Here is a 19,084-nt window from a genome sequence, read left to right as displayed (position 1 = left end):
TTTGATGATACACTGTATAAACTCTTCTCATCGCTACAGATATACTATGCTAACCGCTTGGCACTAGCCATCTTAACAACTCAAAACCACACAACGTGATTCAGTTCATTCTGGCTGTTGAAATCATCGTACCTAGATTGAACTGGTGCTGATGGGAATGAAATGGTGGATAATTTTTTTTTTGCCATATAAAATGGATTAAGAACTGTACAAGAAAACTTTGGTCACAATGAACAGTTGAGCACAGTCACAAGCCACTGTTTCAATCATGGCCGCTTCTTTTGTTCCCTAATGACGTTCAGATGACTGTCCGTGTGATGGCATCTGTGAGAATGAACGTCTTGTGGATCTGTCTCGTCTCAAAAACAAAGACGTAGATTCATCACTCAATCTTTAATTGATGCTAATCTCTAGCTGATTTGTCGTGTTTAATCAGATTGTCTTCGGGACATGGTCAGTCCTTACCACGGTCACGGGTTGGAGAAGAGTGGCACACGCTGGTCATGAGGCCAGGGTGATGGGTGTGCGTACGGGAGGAGAGGGGCTGTGGAGGTGAGCAGCAAGGGGGCCTCCGTCTCACTGTATGCTCGGAAGCTAATTGGAACTAGCACAAAGCGTGGTAACGAGGCCTAATTACGACGACGCATTAGTCACGGCCAGTGCGGAGACAAGGGCGCGGCCACGCCACGAGCACTCACCAGACACACCCAGCTGTGCGATGGAAGTGCAGATGGTTGGACGGGAGCGTGCAAGCGATGCGGAGAGAGTGTGTTTGTCAGAAAGACCTATTAATGGCGGGTGCTTTTAACACATGGTCTCAGTAAAAAAAAAAACACTCATCCCCTGCCTTGACAGTCTGCCAGAGAAAGGACGTCAGATTAATGATTAGCTGATGCCTGGGAATGCGCTGCTAAGCCAGATAGCAACTTAGCCCGGCATGATGGGATATCTCCCAGGTCTGCACCAAGTCTGACCCAGACTCTCCTCACTGTCTGCTTGTCATCTAAGCACACACTTGCACACCCACAGACCATCATTAACAGTTATTCATTCAGACATAGTAGACGTATGCAATTTGAGATGCGCAGCCCTAGCGTGTTAGCGTCTGCTAACTTCTACTGTAGTGAGTGTACTGAAGTAGCGTGCAGTGGCAAGAGAGTGTGTGTGTGTGGAGGGCAGCGCTGGGGTGTCCCTTAAGCTGACTTTAATGCCCCTGTCAGCCACTCGTGCCCTTCTCCTGCATCGGCATGGATTACTGACACTGATAGCCTTCAGGGTGAATATGTTTGTGAGTGCACCACTAGCTTCTCATTTTGGCCTCCTCATGTGTTTGCCCACATGTCAGTGATGCCAGGGGCTTGGCATTCAGCGTGTGTGTGTGTGTGTGTGTGTGTGTGTGTGTGTGTGAGTGGGCAGACATTGATGCCAATCGGGTATGCTGTGTGTGTGTGTGTGTCTGATAGTTGTGTTTTTATGTTTGTGTGTGTGTGTGTGTGTGTGTGTCTGATGTTTGTTTGTGTGTGTGTGAGAGAGAGTGACATACGTGTGTGTGTGTGTGTGTGTGTGTGTGTGTGGTTTGTTACTGGTAGTGCAGAGAGTTTGAGTTGTGTGCTGCAGAATCTTGGCTGCGATCCTGGTCAAGCGCCCCAACTGGATTGCTGGGCACAGACTTTGTTTTGGCCACACAGTGGGTTTATTTTAAAGGCCAAAAAAAATGCAATAACACAGAGAGGAGAGTGGGGTTCCGTATGTGTTTGTATTTGTTGTTTGTACAGTGTGGTGCTCGTCTTTGTGCGAAGTGTCGGGACCGGAGTAATTACACCACTCCTCGTGGATGTGTGCCGCTGCCGTCGTCATGGAAACACCCAGCGAGGTCACCCACTGTGCGTCTGGTTGGTGCGGGGAGGGGTGGGGTTGGGAGGTGACTTGCTCGTGGGTCAGCTAATTGTGCTTTCGCTACGGAGCGCACCCAAACACAAGGCCCCAGCTGACAGCTTTCACACACTCATGCACACGCAAGCAAACACACACACACACACACAATCAATCTCAGTCTCTCTCACAGTCTCTGACACACACACACACACACACACACACACACACTCTGACGTGAAGGCTGCGGCAGCCAAACACTCATATATAAACCCCGGTGCCCAGCTGGTAAGGTGCTGACTCCCACCCCCTTTCTGTCCCATGTGTGCCTTTTAGTTCTGCTTTAATTAACAACCCCCCCCCCCCCCCCACCCCCAACCACCACACACACACACACACACACACATCTTTATTGCAAAGAACACACATAATATCCAGGGACTATGCCTCGAGTATATGCACATATTAAACCTGTGCGTGTGAGTGTCTACTAGAAGGGGTGGGTGGGTCCACTATGTTTCTCACTCACACACACACACACACATCTTGACCTGAGGCAGTTGAGGGTGGGGGTGTGTGTGTGTGTGTGTGTGTGTGGACAGCCCACATGCATACAGAGTGGTGCTTAGTGCGGTGTAACCCAATATCCTGCTGAGACCCTTAAAGCTGCCATCTCCACTGTGTTAATAACGTGGGACACGCCGCACATGTGTGTTTGACAGCCAAGACAAAGCTGCTCTTCTGAGTGTGTGTGTGTGTGTGTGTGTGTGTGTGTGTGTGTGTGTGTGTGTGTGTGTGTGTGTGTGTGTGTGTGTGTGTGTGTGTGTGTGTGTGTGTGTGTGTGAGGGGCAGGTAATCCTTGTTTAAGAGCCAGCAGGCAGAGTGCTTGAGGCTGATCCTCGGTCCTGCATGGTCATTGATATTCTGTCACATTAACAGACGGATTGGGATGAGCAGGAGGCATCTGCTGTGTGTGTGTGTGTCAGCTTGTGTGCATGTGTGAGATGTCTTCACTAGTCAGAACTGATCTAAACAGTTATAGATCAGTGATGGGCAGCAATGTAATTGCGTGCATTCAAACACATTTATCTGTGCGTGTGTGCGTGTGTGCGTGTGTGCGTGTGCGTGTGTGGGTGTGGGTGTGGGTGGGTGGGTGGGTGGGTGGGTGGGATGTTCCACAGCAGTCATCTCATCCCTAGACGGCAGGTCCCCCCCCACCCCACCCCACCCCACCCCCCCCTCGCTGAGATGGCAAACTGCACCACCACTGTGTCAGCAAGAACACCACCCAGATTTGTGTGTGTGTGTGTGTGTGTGTGTGTGAGACAGTGGTAGTGTTTTAACCTTCACCTCTCATGGACATTGGAGGCAGCTGAATGATTTTGTGTCTGATGAGTGATTTGCTTCCCTCTTAACCTTGCACCCTTAGACCCCATGCCCTCTACCCACTTTGATGTGTGTGTGTGTGTGTGTGTGTGTGTGTGTGTGCGCACGTACAATGTCTCATGTGATAATATCACTAAGGTGTCATGGTGTAAAGAACACCTTTTGGTTTCACCCTGCTGTTACAGCATGAACACACACACATACACACACACACCACGATTTAACTCTCTGGAGCAGGTGCTGCTCTCACCTCATTACACCAGGAAGGTTGATCATTCTGTTTGGCTTGTAATCAGGCACACCTCAGTGGAGTTGGGGAGAGAGAGAGAGGGAAGGAGAGAAAAAAGAGAGAGAGAGAGAGAGAGAGAGAGAAAGAAAGGGAGAAGGAGGGAGCAAATGACAGAAGGAAAGAGGAGAGGGGAAGAGGAAGGTGTCATGGCAGTGACGGAGTGCTGTAATTGAGTGTGGGAGACAAGTGGCTCTGTGTGAGGATTTAAAGTGTGTGGGGGGGGGGTGTGTGTGTGTGTGTGTGTGTGGACTCACAGATAGGAGTGTAATGTGTGTGTGCCCACTGCTTCTTCACACTGTGTGTGTGTGTGTGTGTGTGTGTGTGTGTGTGTGTGTGTGTGTGTGTGTGTGTGTGTGTGCGCGTGTGCGTGTGCGTGTGCGTGTGCGTGTGCGTGTGCGTGTGCGTGTGCGTGTGCGTGTGCGTGTGTGTGTGTGTGTGCGCGCGCGCACTGCTTCTTCAGGTGAGACTGTTCCTGAATGCTCTGTGAGTGTTTCTTGCTGATATCGTTCTAACTTATGTGTGTGTGTTTTGTGTTTTGCAGGTATGACTACAAAGAAATGCTGCACAACTCCACTTTCTGCCTGGTGCCTCGTGGACGACGCCTGGGCTCCTTTCGTTTCCTGGAGGCACTGCAGGTACACACACACACACACACACACACACACACACACACACACACACACACACACACACACACACACACACACACACACACACACACACACACACGACATACTCACTCACTCACTCTTCCTATTCTGGCTCTCACTCTCCCATCTTTTTCACATACAGCCTCTGTCTATCTCTACTCTCTCTTTCACAAATATATATACAAACACTCACACTCACACACAGGCACAAGCAGTAAAGAGCACATATTATTTGCCACTGTACTCCCTAATTTCCTCTGGGCAAACTCACACTGACCTGCTTCATGCTCCTTGATTTCCCCCTCAGCCACTGAGCAAACACACACCTACATAGAAACTCACATACACACACTCTCTCACATACACACACACACACACTGCGCTCCATGCCTCCACCCCATACAGATTTTTCATTATCTTATCCACACACACTTTAAAAAGCCATGAATACACCCTTCTTCACCCACCATAATCTGCATCTCTCTCTTTCCCTCTCTCCTTCTTTCTGCCCAACGGTCTCTCACTTTCACTCGCACCACACTCTGTGTCTCTCTGTCTCTTTCTCACACACACACACACACACACACACACACACACACACACACACACACACACACACACACAAGGATAACTAGAGTAAACATATGGTCTTCAACCCCACATGGGCAAACTAATTTCCCTGAGTACTACACCCTCTCCCTCACTATGCTGTATGCTCTTGGCACGGTGTGTGTGTGTGTGTGTGTGTCCATCCCTGTGGCGGCCGCTGTCTCTCGCTCTCTCTCTCTCCTCACACCTGTCTGACCCCGGTGACTGACAGGTCCTCATTATGTCAGCCTCCTGTCAGACATACCAGCTGCTCTTCTCTTCTCTTCATCACTCTCTCTATCTTTCTCTCTCTTTCTCTTCTTCTTCTCTTCCTTTGCAACCCCCTGTCTTTGCTGAAGCTGGCTTTATTGATAGTGTTGTTTTTGCCGGCATTCTCCTCCTTTAGTTATTGCTCTCATCACTTCTTTGTCTCGCTCTCCCACCCCCCTCCTTTTCGGTCTCTCCTTTCCCCAACCTCCCCCCCCCCCCCCCCTCTCTCTTTCTTTCTCTATCGCTCTCTCTTTTTTTCCCCTCATTATCTCTGCATTCCTCTCTCAGCTGGAGTGCACGTGCAACTGCGGTCACTTGAATGTTTAATGAGTGTTCTCGTTTTAAGTTGTTTCATGTGTGTTCGCATGTGTGTGTGTGTGTGTGTGTGTGTGTTTAGACTGTGTTTCCTGCTTTGTATGCTATAAATGGGAGACCCTGGGCCTGTTAAAAAGCCGTTTTTTACGGGTTCATAATATCCTTTTCCCAGTAAACATCTTATTTCCTTCGTGTAGGTCTTTGTGTCTGTACCACTGTTCACAGCGTCTGAGGGGGAACACTAGGGTGTGTGTGTGTGTGTGTGTGTGTGTGTGTGTGTGTGAGAAAGAATGAGACAGAAAATGACTGCTGAATTATATATGCAGACAAGTTATGTGACTGCATCTCGACAGCGACTGCAGACTGGATCTGTGCTCATGTTTGTGGTTGTGTGTGTCTGTGTGTGTGTGTGTGCGCGTGTGTGTGCGTGCGTGTGTGTGTCTGTCACAGGCGGCCTGCGTCCCAGTCATGCTGAGTAACGGCTGGGAGCTGCCCTTCTCCGAGGTCATCGACTGGAACACGGCGGCAGTCATCGGAGACGAGCGCCTCCTACTGCAGGTACTCCTCTCCTCCGTCATCTCTCTTTTCTCCATCCCTCTCTCTCTTTCTCTCTCTCTCTAACCCTTTCTTTTCTCCATCTCCTGTCATCTCCCCTGCTCTCTGCCCTTCTCCCTCCCTCTCTTTTTCTCTCCATCCATCTCTCTCTGTCATGTCTCTCTCTCTCTTTCTTTCTTCCTTTCTTTCTCTCACTTCTCTCTCTCTCGCTCCCCCTCTCTCTCTGCTCACCTCCATGTTAATCCTTGTTTCTGTTCCTCTCTCACCCTCGCCCATCTTTCTCATAGAGTCAGAGCTCTTCTCGTCCCAGTCTCTGCCCCTCTCTTTCTATAACTCCTGTTTTAATCATACTCCCTCACTTTCTCTCATTCCCACACACACTTGTTTCATCCTTAACTTAGTATTGCTTTTTGATCTTTTGATACATCTCTCTCTCTCTCCCTCTGTCTCTCTCCCCCTCTCCCCCTCCCCCTCTCTCTCTCTCTCTCTCTCTCTCTGTCTCTCTTTCTCCCCCTCTCTCTCTGTCTCTCTCCCTCCCTCTCTCTCTCTCTCTCTCTCTCTCTGTCTGTAGATCCCATCCACGGTGCGCTCCATCCATCAGGATAAGATCCTGTCTCTGCGCCAGCAGACTCAGCTCCTGTGGGAGGCCTACTTCTCCTCGGTGGAGAAGATTGTGCTCACCACGCTGGAGGTGAGCGGCACGTTCAAACGCAATCCCACGGAGTCTCTTCCTCTCTCTCGCTCTCTCGAGTCTGTCTTTCTTTCTCCACTACTTTTACTCTCAGTCTCAAATATAAATGCATTTACACAACACATTTTCCAAAGCATCCACGAGAGTTGTCTGTACAACCATGTAAGAAACCAATGACAAAACGTCAACTGGTCAACGTGACTGGTCACCTCGATTGTTGCCATACACAAAAAAAAAATACAAATAAAAAAATCCCCTTTTCGCTCTCACAAAAACACACACACACACACATCTGAAACCTTCAGAAACATTCCTGATCATGCCCATGCTTCAGCTGAGCAGCCCCGGGCTGAGTGGCGCCGGCCGTGCGTGATCTGCCCTGTGCCAGGACTGCCAGGGCTGGATCCACTGCCACTATTGTGCTGGATTGTTCTGGCACCCACAGGCACGTTCACTGGAAGACGAGCCAATTCCTCCAGTTGTGGCAAATCTGCATTCTGTTGCCATTGCCTGTATTGTTTTATGGAGGGGAGTGGGGGGGGGGGGGGGGTGGCCCGACAAGCTTGAATCCAGTGCTTTTATCGTGAGCGCAGAGTACAAAAAAACTAAGTGTGGAAATGTTTGACATGGATTAAAAGACACAATTACTAAGCTTAAAAGACACGATTCTCATGTATTAGCGTTTTGTTTGTTGGATTACGGGTAGTTTGTATATCACTGTCTTTCTCACCAAAAACGTTCACAACGACATGGCATGCATAAGACACCAAGAAACAGCCAGATGGAGTTATCTGATTGGATGTGAGGGAGTGAGTGAGTGAACTAATGACTTTCACTCATTGGGTGAAGGAGTTTCTATCCTCTCTCTCTTCAGGCACACAGGGTGGTAAAATGAATTCCCTATTCAGACCCTTGCTCTCCTTCCCCAGGAGCTGTGCTGCTCTGAGATAACAGCCCCTGACCCCCCCCTGCCCACCGCCCCCCCCCCCCCCCCCCCCCCCATTCCCAGCTAGAGGAGTGACCCTCCCTGTGACTGGTCCGGCCCTAGAGCAAACACGCAGCGAACCAATTACTTTTAAAATGTTTTATCTCTCTCTCGTTCGGCAACTAAACACTAAAGTCTTTGTGCTTACCGCTACCTCTAGGTAGGCAGCACCCGTTAAACCAATCATAGCTCATTTCCTGTCGAGAAGTAGGCAGCATGAACGCAGCCTCAAATTCCGAGACCTTGGTGCTATTACGGTGCATTTCCAAAGGGGCTGTTTTGAAGCGACACATTTTGTCCAATTTCTCTTTTTTTATTGAATTTATTTATTTAGTTTTTTTTTGTAGGTATAGTCTATGTTGATGGTGGGTGGCGGTGGTGGCAGTTGACTCATTCATCATGTTGCTTCGGGTTGGGCTGAGGGGACGGATTTATATATATATATATATATTTATTATTCTCCCCCTTACAGCAAGAGGCAGGAGAAATGGTCTTTCAGCGGGCTTTAGGATTACATTTTAAAGGTGACAAGTGCTTTTATCAAGGGGCCAGGGGACGCCCAGCTAATCCGCCAAGCCCAGTCGGAGCGGTTATTGACTTCCCTGCGGCTTCGGAAAAATAAAAACTCATTTGAGCTTCTTTTTTTTTTTTTTTTTCCTGTCAGTACGTTTAATCCTGGCTCTCATCCATGAAATGTCGCGCTGCTTTGTAAAACGGCACGATGAAAAACGCCCCTCTAGGTGGTAAGCAACGTTGACATGCCATCGCCACGGCGCCCAACCCTCTCTGCCATCGATGCCCGCTCCTAACCTAATAGCTCCACCTGACGCCAACGGGGGGGTAAATACAAAAGCCTCTGGGGGCTTCTGCTGCTGCAGTGTGTGACTCTTATTGTCTCTGGATTCTTTTTCCATGCTTGTCATTTGGAGTCGCGAGAGCTCCGAGGCACAAAAGCAATCTGTCTTGACTCCCTGAGTCCCCCGCCACCTGGCTGAACCCCAGAATTGGGAGAAATGAAGGGGTATTTGTGTGTGTGTGTGTGTGCTGGTCTTAACGTATGCTGTGCTGCACTGCGTTCCATCCACAGATCATCCAGGACCGGGTCCTGCAGCACATGTCCAGGAGCAGCCCGATGTGGAACAGCCACCCCGGGGGCCTGTTCGCCCTTCCCCAGTACTCCTCTCACCTGGGGGACTTCCCCTTCTACTACGCTGGGCTCGGTGAGTGTGCGCTGTGCAGATATTCAGCCTTTTTAGCTCACGGTCCACAGCAAAAGGTCCAATCAGATGTGTAAGAGAGGGGCAGTGGTGTTCCCACAGGAACCAGCCACTTCAGCTTGAACATATGGCTCGACCTGGAGAAGGTCAGCTCTATTCAAGGAGATAGGCTCTGCTCTAGTTACTGAACCAGTTATTTAGACCCAAGCATATGGTGGATATTCAAGCACATGTTATAGCCTGGTTAACTGCATAGGGTTAACATTGGTTGTAGGTTAAAGTAACTGTGAAATGATTGAATATTTAAATTATTTATATCTTCAGTACCCAAGGTAATTAGCACCATCTGTTTGCTGTTTGAGGACCATTGTGATTTTTTTTTTTTAGTCTTTTGTAAAATATCAGTACATTGCTAATGCCGTAGACCTTTGCAGCACTGTAAGAGGGGCTGTTGTGTGTCTGTTCAGGTCATCTCTTATAAGGCAGGGTTGCTGATGTGAATGACATTAGAACATGCTGGTCAAATAGGGCCTGATGTTTGTTATAGTTTTTCACCACTAGTCAATCTCAGTCACTTATGAAAAGACAGAAGTGGACACATCACATTTTCCTAAGTTGAATTATTTTTTTATTGTGCACGGTAATGTGTGTGTTTTCGGTTGAGTAACTATTGACTTCTGAAACTAACCTATAAAGATAGATTGATAGCACTGTTTCCTGGTAAATTATGGAGGTGAGGACAGGGTGATTACCAGAGAACATTTCATGGAGTGGCCCTGAGTAAATGACCCTTTGAAATTTCACTGTGAGGACACGCATCGTCGCGAAATTACACGTTTCGTGATTGATTAGGCAACAACTGCTAGCCTATTGATCAGTAAAAAAAAATCCCCAGCGATCCAATCCACTGCGTCATAGAGAGAAGGCAACCTTAAATACCATCCTGGGATTGCTCTTCATCTTAATATGGATGCGGCTGTCAGCTTGATCAATATAAGGCACTTGATTGAGCACCTCTCATTAGCTTTTAAAAAATTAGGGCGGTTTGAAGAGAGAGAGAGCCGTAACCGGCATAAAACGATCCGCCCTGCCCACGCAGCCCGTTTGTCATGGAGGTGGCATTTTGATGAGCCGGAGGTGGCATTTTGAAGGAGCGCGCAGAGATTAAAATGCAAAAAAAAAGAAAAACCCTTAACTGCGGGGACCTTCAAGGACTGAATGAATCTCCTTGCGGCTCCTCCCTCGACAAGGCAGAGCCTTGATTCGCTCGAGATTCACTCGGCCGCCAGGCAGAAATATGACCCCAGCAAATAAGATCCAGCGAGGGTGTACTGTTTCTTTAAGATATTTTCATGGTGGTTGTTAGAGCATCTGTCTGGCTTTGCCAGCATCAAGGGCACAGGGTTAGCTATCAAATAGCTAATTAATTAGTCTCACTCTTGCACTAGGCATGGGCTAATGTCACTCGCTCGCTGTCTCTCTCTCTCTCTCAAATCAAATGATGCTTTATTGGCATGAATGAATCAACTTATTGTTGCCCAAGTTAAAAGTCTCACTCTTTATTACTCTCTCTCTCTCTCTCTCTCTTTCTATCTCTATTTTCCTCTGTCTCTCTCTCTCTGTTTATCTCTATTTTCCTCCCTCTCTCTCTCTGTTTATCTCTATTTTCCTCCCTGTCTCTCTTTCTTTCTTTTTCTCTCTCTCTCTCTTTCTATCTCTATTTTCCTCCTTCTCTCTCTCTCTGTTCCTCAGGTGTCCGACCGCAGCCCAAGTTCACCGCTGTCATCCATGCTGTCACCCCGCTGGTGTCCCAGTCTCAACCCATCCTCAAGCTGCTGGTGGCCGTGGCCAAGTCCCAGTACTGTGCCCAGGTAAGACCGCCTGTCATCCGTCCGTCTGGTGCGTCTACTCCTCTATCCCTCTCTCTCTTAATCACACACCTTTTGTGTCCCTGTTCCTGTTCTTTCAACCCTTCACTTGTTTCATTTCAGTATCGACCTTTCGTTCTTTTCTGGCCTGTTTGTGTTTGACTAGGCTTCCCTCCACTCTCTACATTGAACTGTGCGTCTGAATCGGCATTATTCGAGAAAAATACCTCCGCTGCTTGTTTCCATGGTATCCACTCTCCTCAGGGATGGTACTGAGCTTGCAGCAATGTTGGCCAGCTGTATGGATCGTTGTAGTCAACGTGTGTGTGTGTGTGTGTGTGTGTGTGTGTGTGTGTGTGTGTGTGTGTGTGTGGCAGAATGCGCTGTAAGGATAAGGAGATCATGGGAACATAATTCACATACTGAATTGAGCACACTGGAAAGGAAATGGGAAGATGCCTTTACACTACAGAGGAGGGAGTGTGTGTTTCCATCTCTTTTTCAGTCTCTCCACCTTTCTTCTTTTTTTCCCCTCCATGTTTCTCTCTGTCTTTCTCTCTCTCTTGAATGGAATGTGTGCTGCTTCTGGCAAAGACATGAAGGGCCAGGAAATGGTGTAAGCTTTGTTGCTTAATTCTTCTGTGCTTCTCTTCTCTACCATCACCAACCAACCCCCCCCCCCTCCTCCACACACACACACACACACACACACACACACACACACACACCCACACCACCCCTTCTGTTGTGTTTCATCAAGAGGAGCTTGGGCATGATTGGGAGCTGGAGGTGGAGGAAGACGGGATATAAATAAATGACAGAGTAAAGGAGGGGAAAGGGATGGGGGAGAGACTTGAGCCGGCTCTGGCAAGCACATTCCCTCTGTGACTGGAGACCTCCCGCTGCTCGACTGTGTTCCTCAGTTCAGAGAGAGAGAGAGAGACTGAGAGAGAGACTGAGAGAGAGACTGAGAGAGAGACTGAGAGAGAGACTGAGAGAGAGACTGAGAGAGAGACTGAGAGTTCCGTTTGACTTCAAAAACTGTGAGAGCATGCACAGAGACACACTCACTCATACATGTGCACACACACACACCCCAGTTCTGTTTGATAAAGTGACTGAACCTGATGGAAACGCCATCTGTGCGTCAGCTCTCATCAGTGAAGGGAAGGGAAGCGAGGCTGATCATATTTCAGATGAGGACGGGAGTGATGATGAGGCCTGATGCTACTGGGCCCTGACGCATCCACCCCCACCCTGCCCCCCCATCCACCCACGCCCCAGAGCCTGCCCCCCTATCCACCCCCACCCTGCCCCCCCTATCCACCCCTCATCCACCCAAGCCTGCCCCAGAGCCTGCCCCCCATCCACCCAAGCCCCAGAGCCTGCAGTCCTCAAGTGGACGTTTTCTTTTTGTGTGCACTTCTGTTGGAGTTTCACTTTTGCTCACACACACACACACACACACACCTTTCAACATTTTCGTCATTCTGTTGCGTCTCTCTCTGGTTCACATAACTTTTGTCATTTCTCTTCTTTGCTCTCAATTCCTCCTTCTCTGTCTCTCTCTCCCTCCCCCTGTATATAGCTCTATTTGAACCATGGCAGACATGAGCCCCCTGTTCCCCTCAGACTACAGCAAGCCAAGCATCACATACATGTCTTCCCCTCCCCCTCCTCTCTTTCTGCCTCTCTCTCTCTCTTTCTCCCTCCTCTCTCTTTATCTCTCTCTGTCTACTCTCTCTTTCTCCCTCCTCTCTCTCCCTCTCTCTTTCTCCCCCTCCTCTCTCTCTCTTTCTCTTTCTCCCTCTCCATCTCTGTGACTCTTTCTGCTCCCACATCAAACATTCATGAGGGCTAATGTAGGAGCAGTCAATGGCTCAGGTTAACCAGTGAAGTAATTACATGCCTCATGTAAAGAGCGCGCGCGTCCTTTAAAAGGCCGACGGCAATCTGGGCTTTCGACTCTTTCCACTCCACGTCGGGAGCAGACTGCTGTTTATTTTGGAGGGTGCCATTTTAGGGGGTGTGCTTTCAGGGTCTGGTTCCTAGCAGCAAACCATTTCAGAGTTGTGTGATATTGTTTTTTTTGTGTGTGTGTGTGTGTGTGTGTGTGTGTGTGTGTGTGTGTGTGTGTGTGTGTGTGTGTGTGTGTGTGTGTGTGTGTGTCTGGTTGGCTGTGTGTGTCTGGTTGGCTGTGTGTGTCTGGTTGGCTGTGTGTGTGTGTGTGTGTGTGTGTGTGTGTGTGTGTGTGTGTGTGTGTGTGGTGTGTCTGTGTCTTCATCTTTCAAGACGCAGGTGTGAGTGTGGCATACCGCAACCATCTGACGTAGGTGAGAAGGTGTTGAGAATGACGGAACTGTCTACTCATCGTGTGGTTGTTTTATTCTCTCCCTCTCCTCTCCTCTCTTCTCCTCTCCTCTCTTCATCCTCCCCTCCTTCAGATCATCGTTCTATGGAACTGTGACAAGCCTCTCCCCTCTAAGCACCGCTGGCCAGCCACCTCGGTTCCTGTTGTCGTCATCGAGGGAGAGAACAAGGTAACCCCACCCCCAGCACACACACACACACACACACACACACACACACACACACACACACACACACACTCAGTTCTCCCTTTCTCATGCTCGCACACACTTACATCTCCACCCCCCCCACCCCCCCCTCTATCGCTCCCCCTCCCCCACCCTCTCTCAGACACCAACTCTCCAAATGTAAGCCCTGCGCCACTCTTGAGCAGGTGTGTCTCTTAAAGCGCTCTAGCCCTGTGTGCCTTACCCTCCATTGCTTAGTCAGCATACAGGTAGCAGAGAGTGAGTGCAGATAAAGGCACAGAGGAGGAGGAGGAGGAGAAAAGAAGGGAGAGGAGGAAGAAGGAAGAGGGGGGGAGGTATGAATGGAATGAGGGAAGAGAGATCCGCATGAACTTGCCGTGCAGTTTTGAGACGAGAGGAACAGAGAGGGGAAAGAGGGAGGAAAGGAAGGGAAACGGAGGGGAATATTGAGTAGGGGAGCGAGAGAGGAGGAGGGGGGGGAGGGGGAGGAGGAGGAGGATCGTGTTTCCGTCTCCGGGGGCCTCCGGAGTAGCGCTGGGTGTTTGGTGGCGGCTGTGGTTTGTTGTGTTTGCGGCGGGCGGTGTTTACCGAGCGGAGCAGAGGGTGGGGCGGTACGTCTGCCCCCGTTGGGCCTGCAGCGGAGCCTTGTGGGGGCCACAACGGGGGACTCCTGGAAGCTCAGAGGCCTCGTTGCTTTTGCACTCGCTTCTTATGCGCTCTCCGTCCGGAGATGTGTTTCTCATGCTCAGAGTCTGCAGCTGGTAAAGGTCAGATGCTTCATACCTACATAATGTGACTGCAGTGGACTCTCTGTCTGCTCTCTTCAACACGCACACACACACTCTCTCTCTCTTCCCCCTTTCTTATCTTCTCTCTCTGTCTGACCCTGGCCCTCACCGAGTGCATCTTCACACCTACACTGACATTTCAGCTAATTTGGGCTGAGTTTAAAAAAAAAAAATCACTCACTCACTCCCTTGTGTGCGTGCGCATGTGTGTGGTGTGTTTGAAAAAATATGGGGACACGCACTGCAGGCAGATTCCTCTTTGCACCCACCCTTCCACACACACACACACACACACACACACTCACTCTCACACAAACACGCGGCTGTCTCTCATGCGACCGGTATAGTATTACCCAGCAGCTGGATGTGCGTGCCAGTCTCAGCGTCTCCCTCTGGTCCAGCCTGGGTAATCTCCCCTCCCCCCCTCCCTCCCCCCTCTCCCTGCTCGCATGTAAACAAGTACCAAAAAAAAAAAAGACTAATAAAGATTATGTCTGACCTCTCCCTCTTTCTGGAAAATGATGTACCACAGCGGCGGGCTGCGTTTCAGGTCATTTTGAGAGTGTATAACCGTCACGTCACACCTCCCTCATGTGACACTGTCGCCGTCACAGAAAGTTTAGTCAGGCGTGGAGGTGACCTCGACGGCTTGGCGACGAGCTGCCCTCTCCTCGTGACAACAGAGGATGATAATGCATGCATGTGTTTTGCTCCTCGAGCTGCTAATTGGCATTGCATACATTATTCAGACTCCATTTGCTGCTAATGGACTACAAGTGTGTGTGTGTGTGTGTGTGTGTGTGTGTGTGTGTGTGTGTGTGTGTGTGTGTGTGTGTTTGTCTGTGTGTGTACACGTGCTTGTATGTTTGTTGAATCTGGCAGACCTTCTGTGCTGTAGGATTTTTGACACGTCGATAAATCTGTATATAGGAGGATTTTTGGTTGTTAGATAAATAGAAATAGAGGTGTGTGTGTGTGTGTGTGTGTGTGTGTGTGTGTGTGCCAGTCAGATGCCCCCTACTGCACACGCACACAAACCCAGGCCACCTGTGTGTACCCATGACGTTGAAATATCCACATTACGGCTCATGCTTTATTTAACTGCTGCGGGTTATGAAAACAGCCAAAGCAAATCTTGAAAAAGGACTGACCTCTTGTGCAAAGCTTCACTCCAGGGAGTGTACATGCGTGTGTGTGTGTGTGTGTGCGCACGTGTGTGGGCAGTATGGTTTATGCACATGTGTGATGAAGAGCCTATGTGCAATGTGTGGGCTGCTGAGTTTCTTGCCATATGTATGTCAGAGGGGGAGAGGGAGTTTGAACGAGGGAAAAGAGAGTTGGAGAGAAAGAGAGTTGGAGAAAGGTAAAGAGATATAGATGTACAGAGAGATGGTGAGAATGTGTGGGAGAGCTTCTGTTTTTGAATCCGGCACGCTACCCGTGAGACACACACACACACACACACACACACACACACACACACACACACACACACACACACACACACACAGAGCATACACAAAGTTGTTTTCATGTTCCTACTTCAAAGCGCATCTGAAAAAAAAAGCCTACGCAACTTGGCGGCGCACCAAGCTGTGCCTCCCAGTCTGCTGTCACTTGACATCTCCTCTCCTCTCTCCCCTGCTGTCGTCCTCGCTGGCTCTCTCTATCCCTCCATTCCAGCCCCATCCATTTACTCACTGTACAGCCCAGACTACTGTGTAAATATTTAAACACCACCTTATTTTGAGACGTTCAGCTGGGTGGATTGAAAGGAAACATTCCCATCGCAAAAAAAGTTAAAGGACCTAACCCACCGGCAATGGATTGTAATGGTTGTGCCAGATGATGCCTCACACTATATCTGATTGGCTGGTTGCTGTGATTGACGTGTGAACTGACCAATGTGTGGATCTGATCTCTGTGCGGATGTCTACAGGTGATGAGCAGCAGGTTCCAGCCGTACGAGACCATCCAGACGGACGCCGTGCTGAGCCTGGACGAGGACACTGTGCTGTCCACCACAGAGGTGTGTGTGTGTGTGTGTGTGTGTGTGTGTGTGTGTGTCTCCTGTCTTGTTCTGTCCTCTGCTGCTGTCTCTCCTGTTCTCTGTCCCCACTGGCAGCTCTGGCTCCCACTGTCTGCTTGTGTCTTCATCACTCTCTTGTTGTGTCTTCATCACTCTCTCGTTCGATCTTCTTTTCCGTCGCTCACATTTTTCTTCCTTTCAGCCCTTTCACTTGTCTTAACTTGCTTAATCAGTCTCTCTTTCTCCCTCTCACTCTCGTTCTCTCTTTTTCCCTCTCACTCTCGTTCTCTCTTTCTCCCACTTTCACTCTCGTTCTCTCCCTCTCACTTTCTTTCTCTCGCTGTCGCTGTCTCTGTGGTTTGCCCTAAGTGCCGGTTAAGTGTAATGAGGGTGGTGATGTCACCGCTTGGCGGGGTTCCTGAGTGTAGCTTTGGCTGGAGCTGCGTCAGCACACGCGCGCGCACACACACACACACACACACACACACACACACACACACACACACACACACACACACACACACACACACACACACACACACACACACACACACACGTACACACACGCCGGCCTTTAAGCCCTCAGCACTAACTCGCCATGTTGCCCCAGATCTCTCTCTCTTGTTCCCTCTCTCTCCCTCCATCCATCCATTCTTGATCTGTTTATCTCTCCAGCTTGCTCACTCACGTTTTAATACCAGAATCTTCCAATCCTTCCATTTCCAATTTGGCTGGAGTTTTTTTAAGTTAGGATGTAGCTTCTCTTTCTCCCTCTCCTCCCTCTCTCTTTCAGTATCCTGGGATCCCTCAACCCATATTAACTGCATTCCAGTTTTTAAGTCCACGTGAAGACTGCCTGTTGTCCCACTTTCTTGGCACACGACACAGGAATGCTAGTAGCTTAGCAAGACGCCATGAGGGCATACCAGTACTGCCAGAACTAAATGGGTTCTATCGAAAACATACAAGCACGCTATTCCATATGCCATTGTACTCCACACTGAGTTTGATAGTGCCGTGACTCTCTCTTATTTTTTCAGCTTCATCTCAGGCAGCTTGACTATATAAGATTTTTTTCCCCCCCTGTATTTGCCCTCTCTGCTCCCACACTCAAGTCAACCTCTGGCTCTCAGTCCCAGTGAGGAATCACGCTAAGTGGCTTGGGCTGATCCCGCTCCCTCAGATAAGAGCCAGCCAGCAGCTTCCTTCATGTCGCCAACTCACTCAACACACACACACACACACACACACACACACACACACACACACACACACAGAGAGAGAGAAAGACAGACAGCCTTCCTGAGGGTCTCCCACATCCTTCCTCACGCCTCAAACGTTGCCTTTAATCAGGATTGTTTTTTATTGTGCAGTGGTGGTGGTGTTTCTGAAATCGTTTGGAAAAGAAGTAAATTGTCCTTCCTTGAGAAAAACAATCTCACAGTTGTTTTCTCTGTTGTGCTGGCTTGCGCTCTCTCTCTCTCTCTCTCTCTCTCTCTCTCTCTCTCTCTCTCTCTCTCTCTCTCTCTCTCTCTCGCCACCTCCCTTGCTTTATCAATGCAGTCTGGCAGAGGTGCACGCCCAGATGTTTAGTCTGCCTGGCTCTCTGCACCGTGCGTCAGCAGCGCTGTTTGCCTCTCGGTTGATTATTTGATCTCCAACCCTCCGGTCTTTTATATCCGCCTGCCAGACTGTTGTCCCTTACTTCACTCTTTTGCGTCTGGTGTTTTTCAATAATCATTTGCTAATCGAGGAGCTTTGATGAGCGAGAGAAAGAGAGGGAGAAAAAAAGAGATCTTCCCCAGCTGTGGCTTTGAAATTTGGGTGCCTGAATCCTCTTTTCTTTCTCCTTGCACCTCTTTTTGTCAGATCCAGTCTCCCTCTCTTTTTTTTTTTTTTTTTTTGTCTGTGTTTCCTGTGTGTTGAGAGTTGTTTGCTCAGGTGAGTAAAGGTATTAATGTCTCCCCTTCCCTCTGTTCCCCACAGGTGGATTTTGCCTTCACCGTGTGGCAGAGCTTCCCAGAGAGGATCGTGGGCTACCCGGCCCGCAGCCACTTCTGGGACAGCAACAAGGAGCGCTGGGGCTACACCTCCAAGTGGACGAATGACTACTCAATGGTCCTGACGGGGGCAGCCATCTACCATAGGTACTCCACCAACACCACCCTGGAGACACTGCATTTAGTCAACATGGCATAACATAACATGACATTTAAATGGCATCAAGGCTAATTTATACAGTAATCTTTTTTCTTTTCCGTCTGAAAATACATTTGTGGTCACATTTTATTTATGGATCTGCCTCTAGCTGGATAATTTCTCCTCCTCAACCCAAGATCATCATTAGGTCATCCCAGCAAATGCTAACATTGCTAATCGTGTTTCGGAGTGCATTTCCACACAGTTTTACTCAGTCTTTGTTTGCTCTCCGTTCCCCGTCGCACAGATATTACCACTACCTGTACACCCACTTCCTGCCGAGCAGCCTGAAGAACATGGTGGACCAGCTGGCCAACTGTGAGGACATCCTAATGAACTTCCTGGTCTCAGCAGTCAGCAGGCTGCCTCCAATCAAGGTCACCCAGAAGAAGCAGTACAAGGAGACCATGATGGGTCAGGTGTGTGAGGCTTTGTCTAATCGTGGACTCTGTGGAGAACTGACCTAATGGAGTTAGCATTAGGTCATAAGTCATATTGCCACTGGACCCCCTCCACTATGGGCTTTCCTGTGTTGTTAGCGATGGCTAACTCCTTTGCCTTTTTTGCTGCTTGCTGTGAACACATGAATAGACTATTCTAAGTGTAGGCAACGTGCCTCATGTATACTGTACTAGAATCTATACTATATACTATTAATGAGAACTATAAATGCATTAATGCACTCAATATAAAAAATATTCTATTTAATCCTGATAGAATGGTGCACTTTCAACTGGGGTTGCAGCTGTTACAGTAAAGATCCTAAATACAATAGCATTATATTCATACATTTAGCTGGGGAGTAGATCTGACTTCATTAGCAG

At 49.0% G+C, this 19,084-nt stretch overlaps 1 protein-coding gene across 1 annotated transcript in view; it reads left to right on the top strand.

The window, feature by feature from the left end:
* ext1b (exostosin glycosyltransferase 1b) overlaps positions 1 to 19,084 on the top strand; it is a 69,440-nt gene that overhangs the window by 45,557 nt on the left and 4,799 nt on the right. Inside the window, exons 2-10 of the mRNA XM_031586351.2 lie at positions 4,089 to 4,182; positions 5,821 to 5,928; positions 6,497 to 6,616; positions 8,689 to 8,821; positions 10,571 to 10,689; positions 13,131 to 13,226; positions 15,972 to 16,061; positions 18,048 to 18,208; positions 18,508 to 18,679. Coding sequence (XP_031442211.1) covers positions 4,089 to 4,182; positions 5,821 to 5,928; positions 6,497 to 6,616; positions 8,689 to 8,821; positions 10,571 to 10,689; positions 13,131 to 13,226; positions 15,972 to 16,061; positions 18,048 to 18,208; positions 18,508 to 18,679 — 1,093 coding nt within the window. The remainder of the gene's footprint in view (positions 1 to 4,088; positions 4,183 to 5,820; positions 5,929 to 6,496; positions 6,617 to 8,688; positions 8,822 to 10,570; positions 10,690 to 13,130; positions 13,227 to 15,971; positions 16,062 to 18,047; positions 18,209 to 18,507; positions 18,680 to 19,084) is intronic.

Source organism: Clupea harengus, chromosome 19 (genome assembly GCF_900700415.2).
Source record: "Clupea harengus chromosome 19, Ch_v2.0.2, whole genome shotgun sequence".
Classification (NCBI taxonomy): Eukaryota; Metazoa; Chordata; class Actinopteri; order Clupeiformes; family Clupeidae; genus Clupea; species Clupea harengus.
Note: the sequence above shows the minus strand (reverse complement) of the source record. Positions and strands in the feature narration are given on the sequence as shown.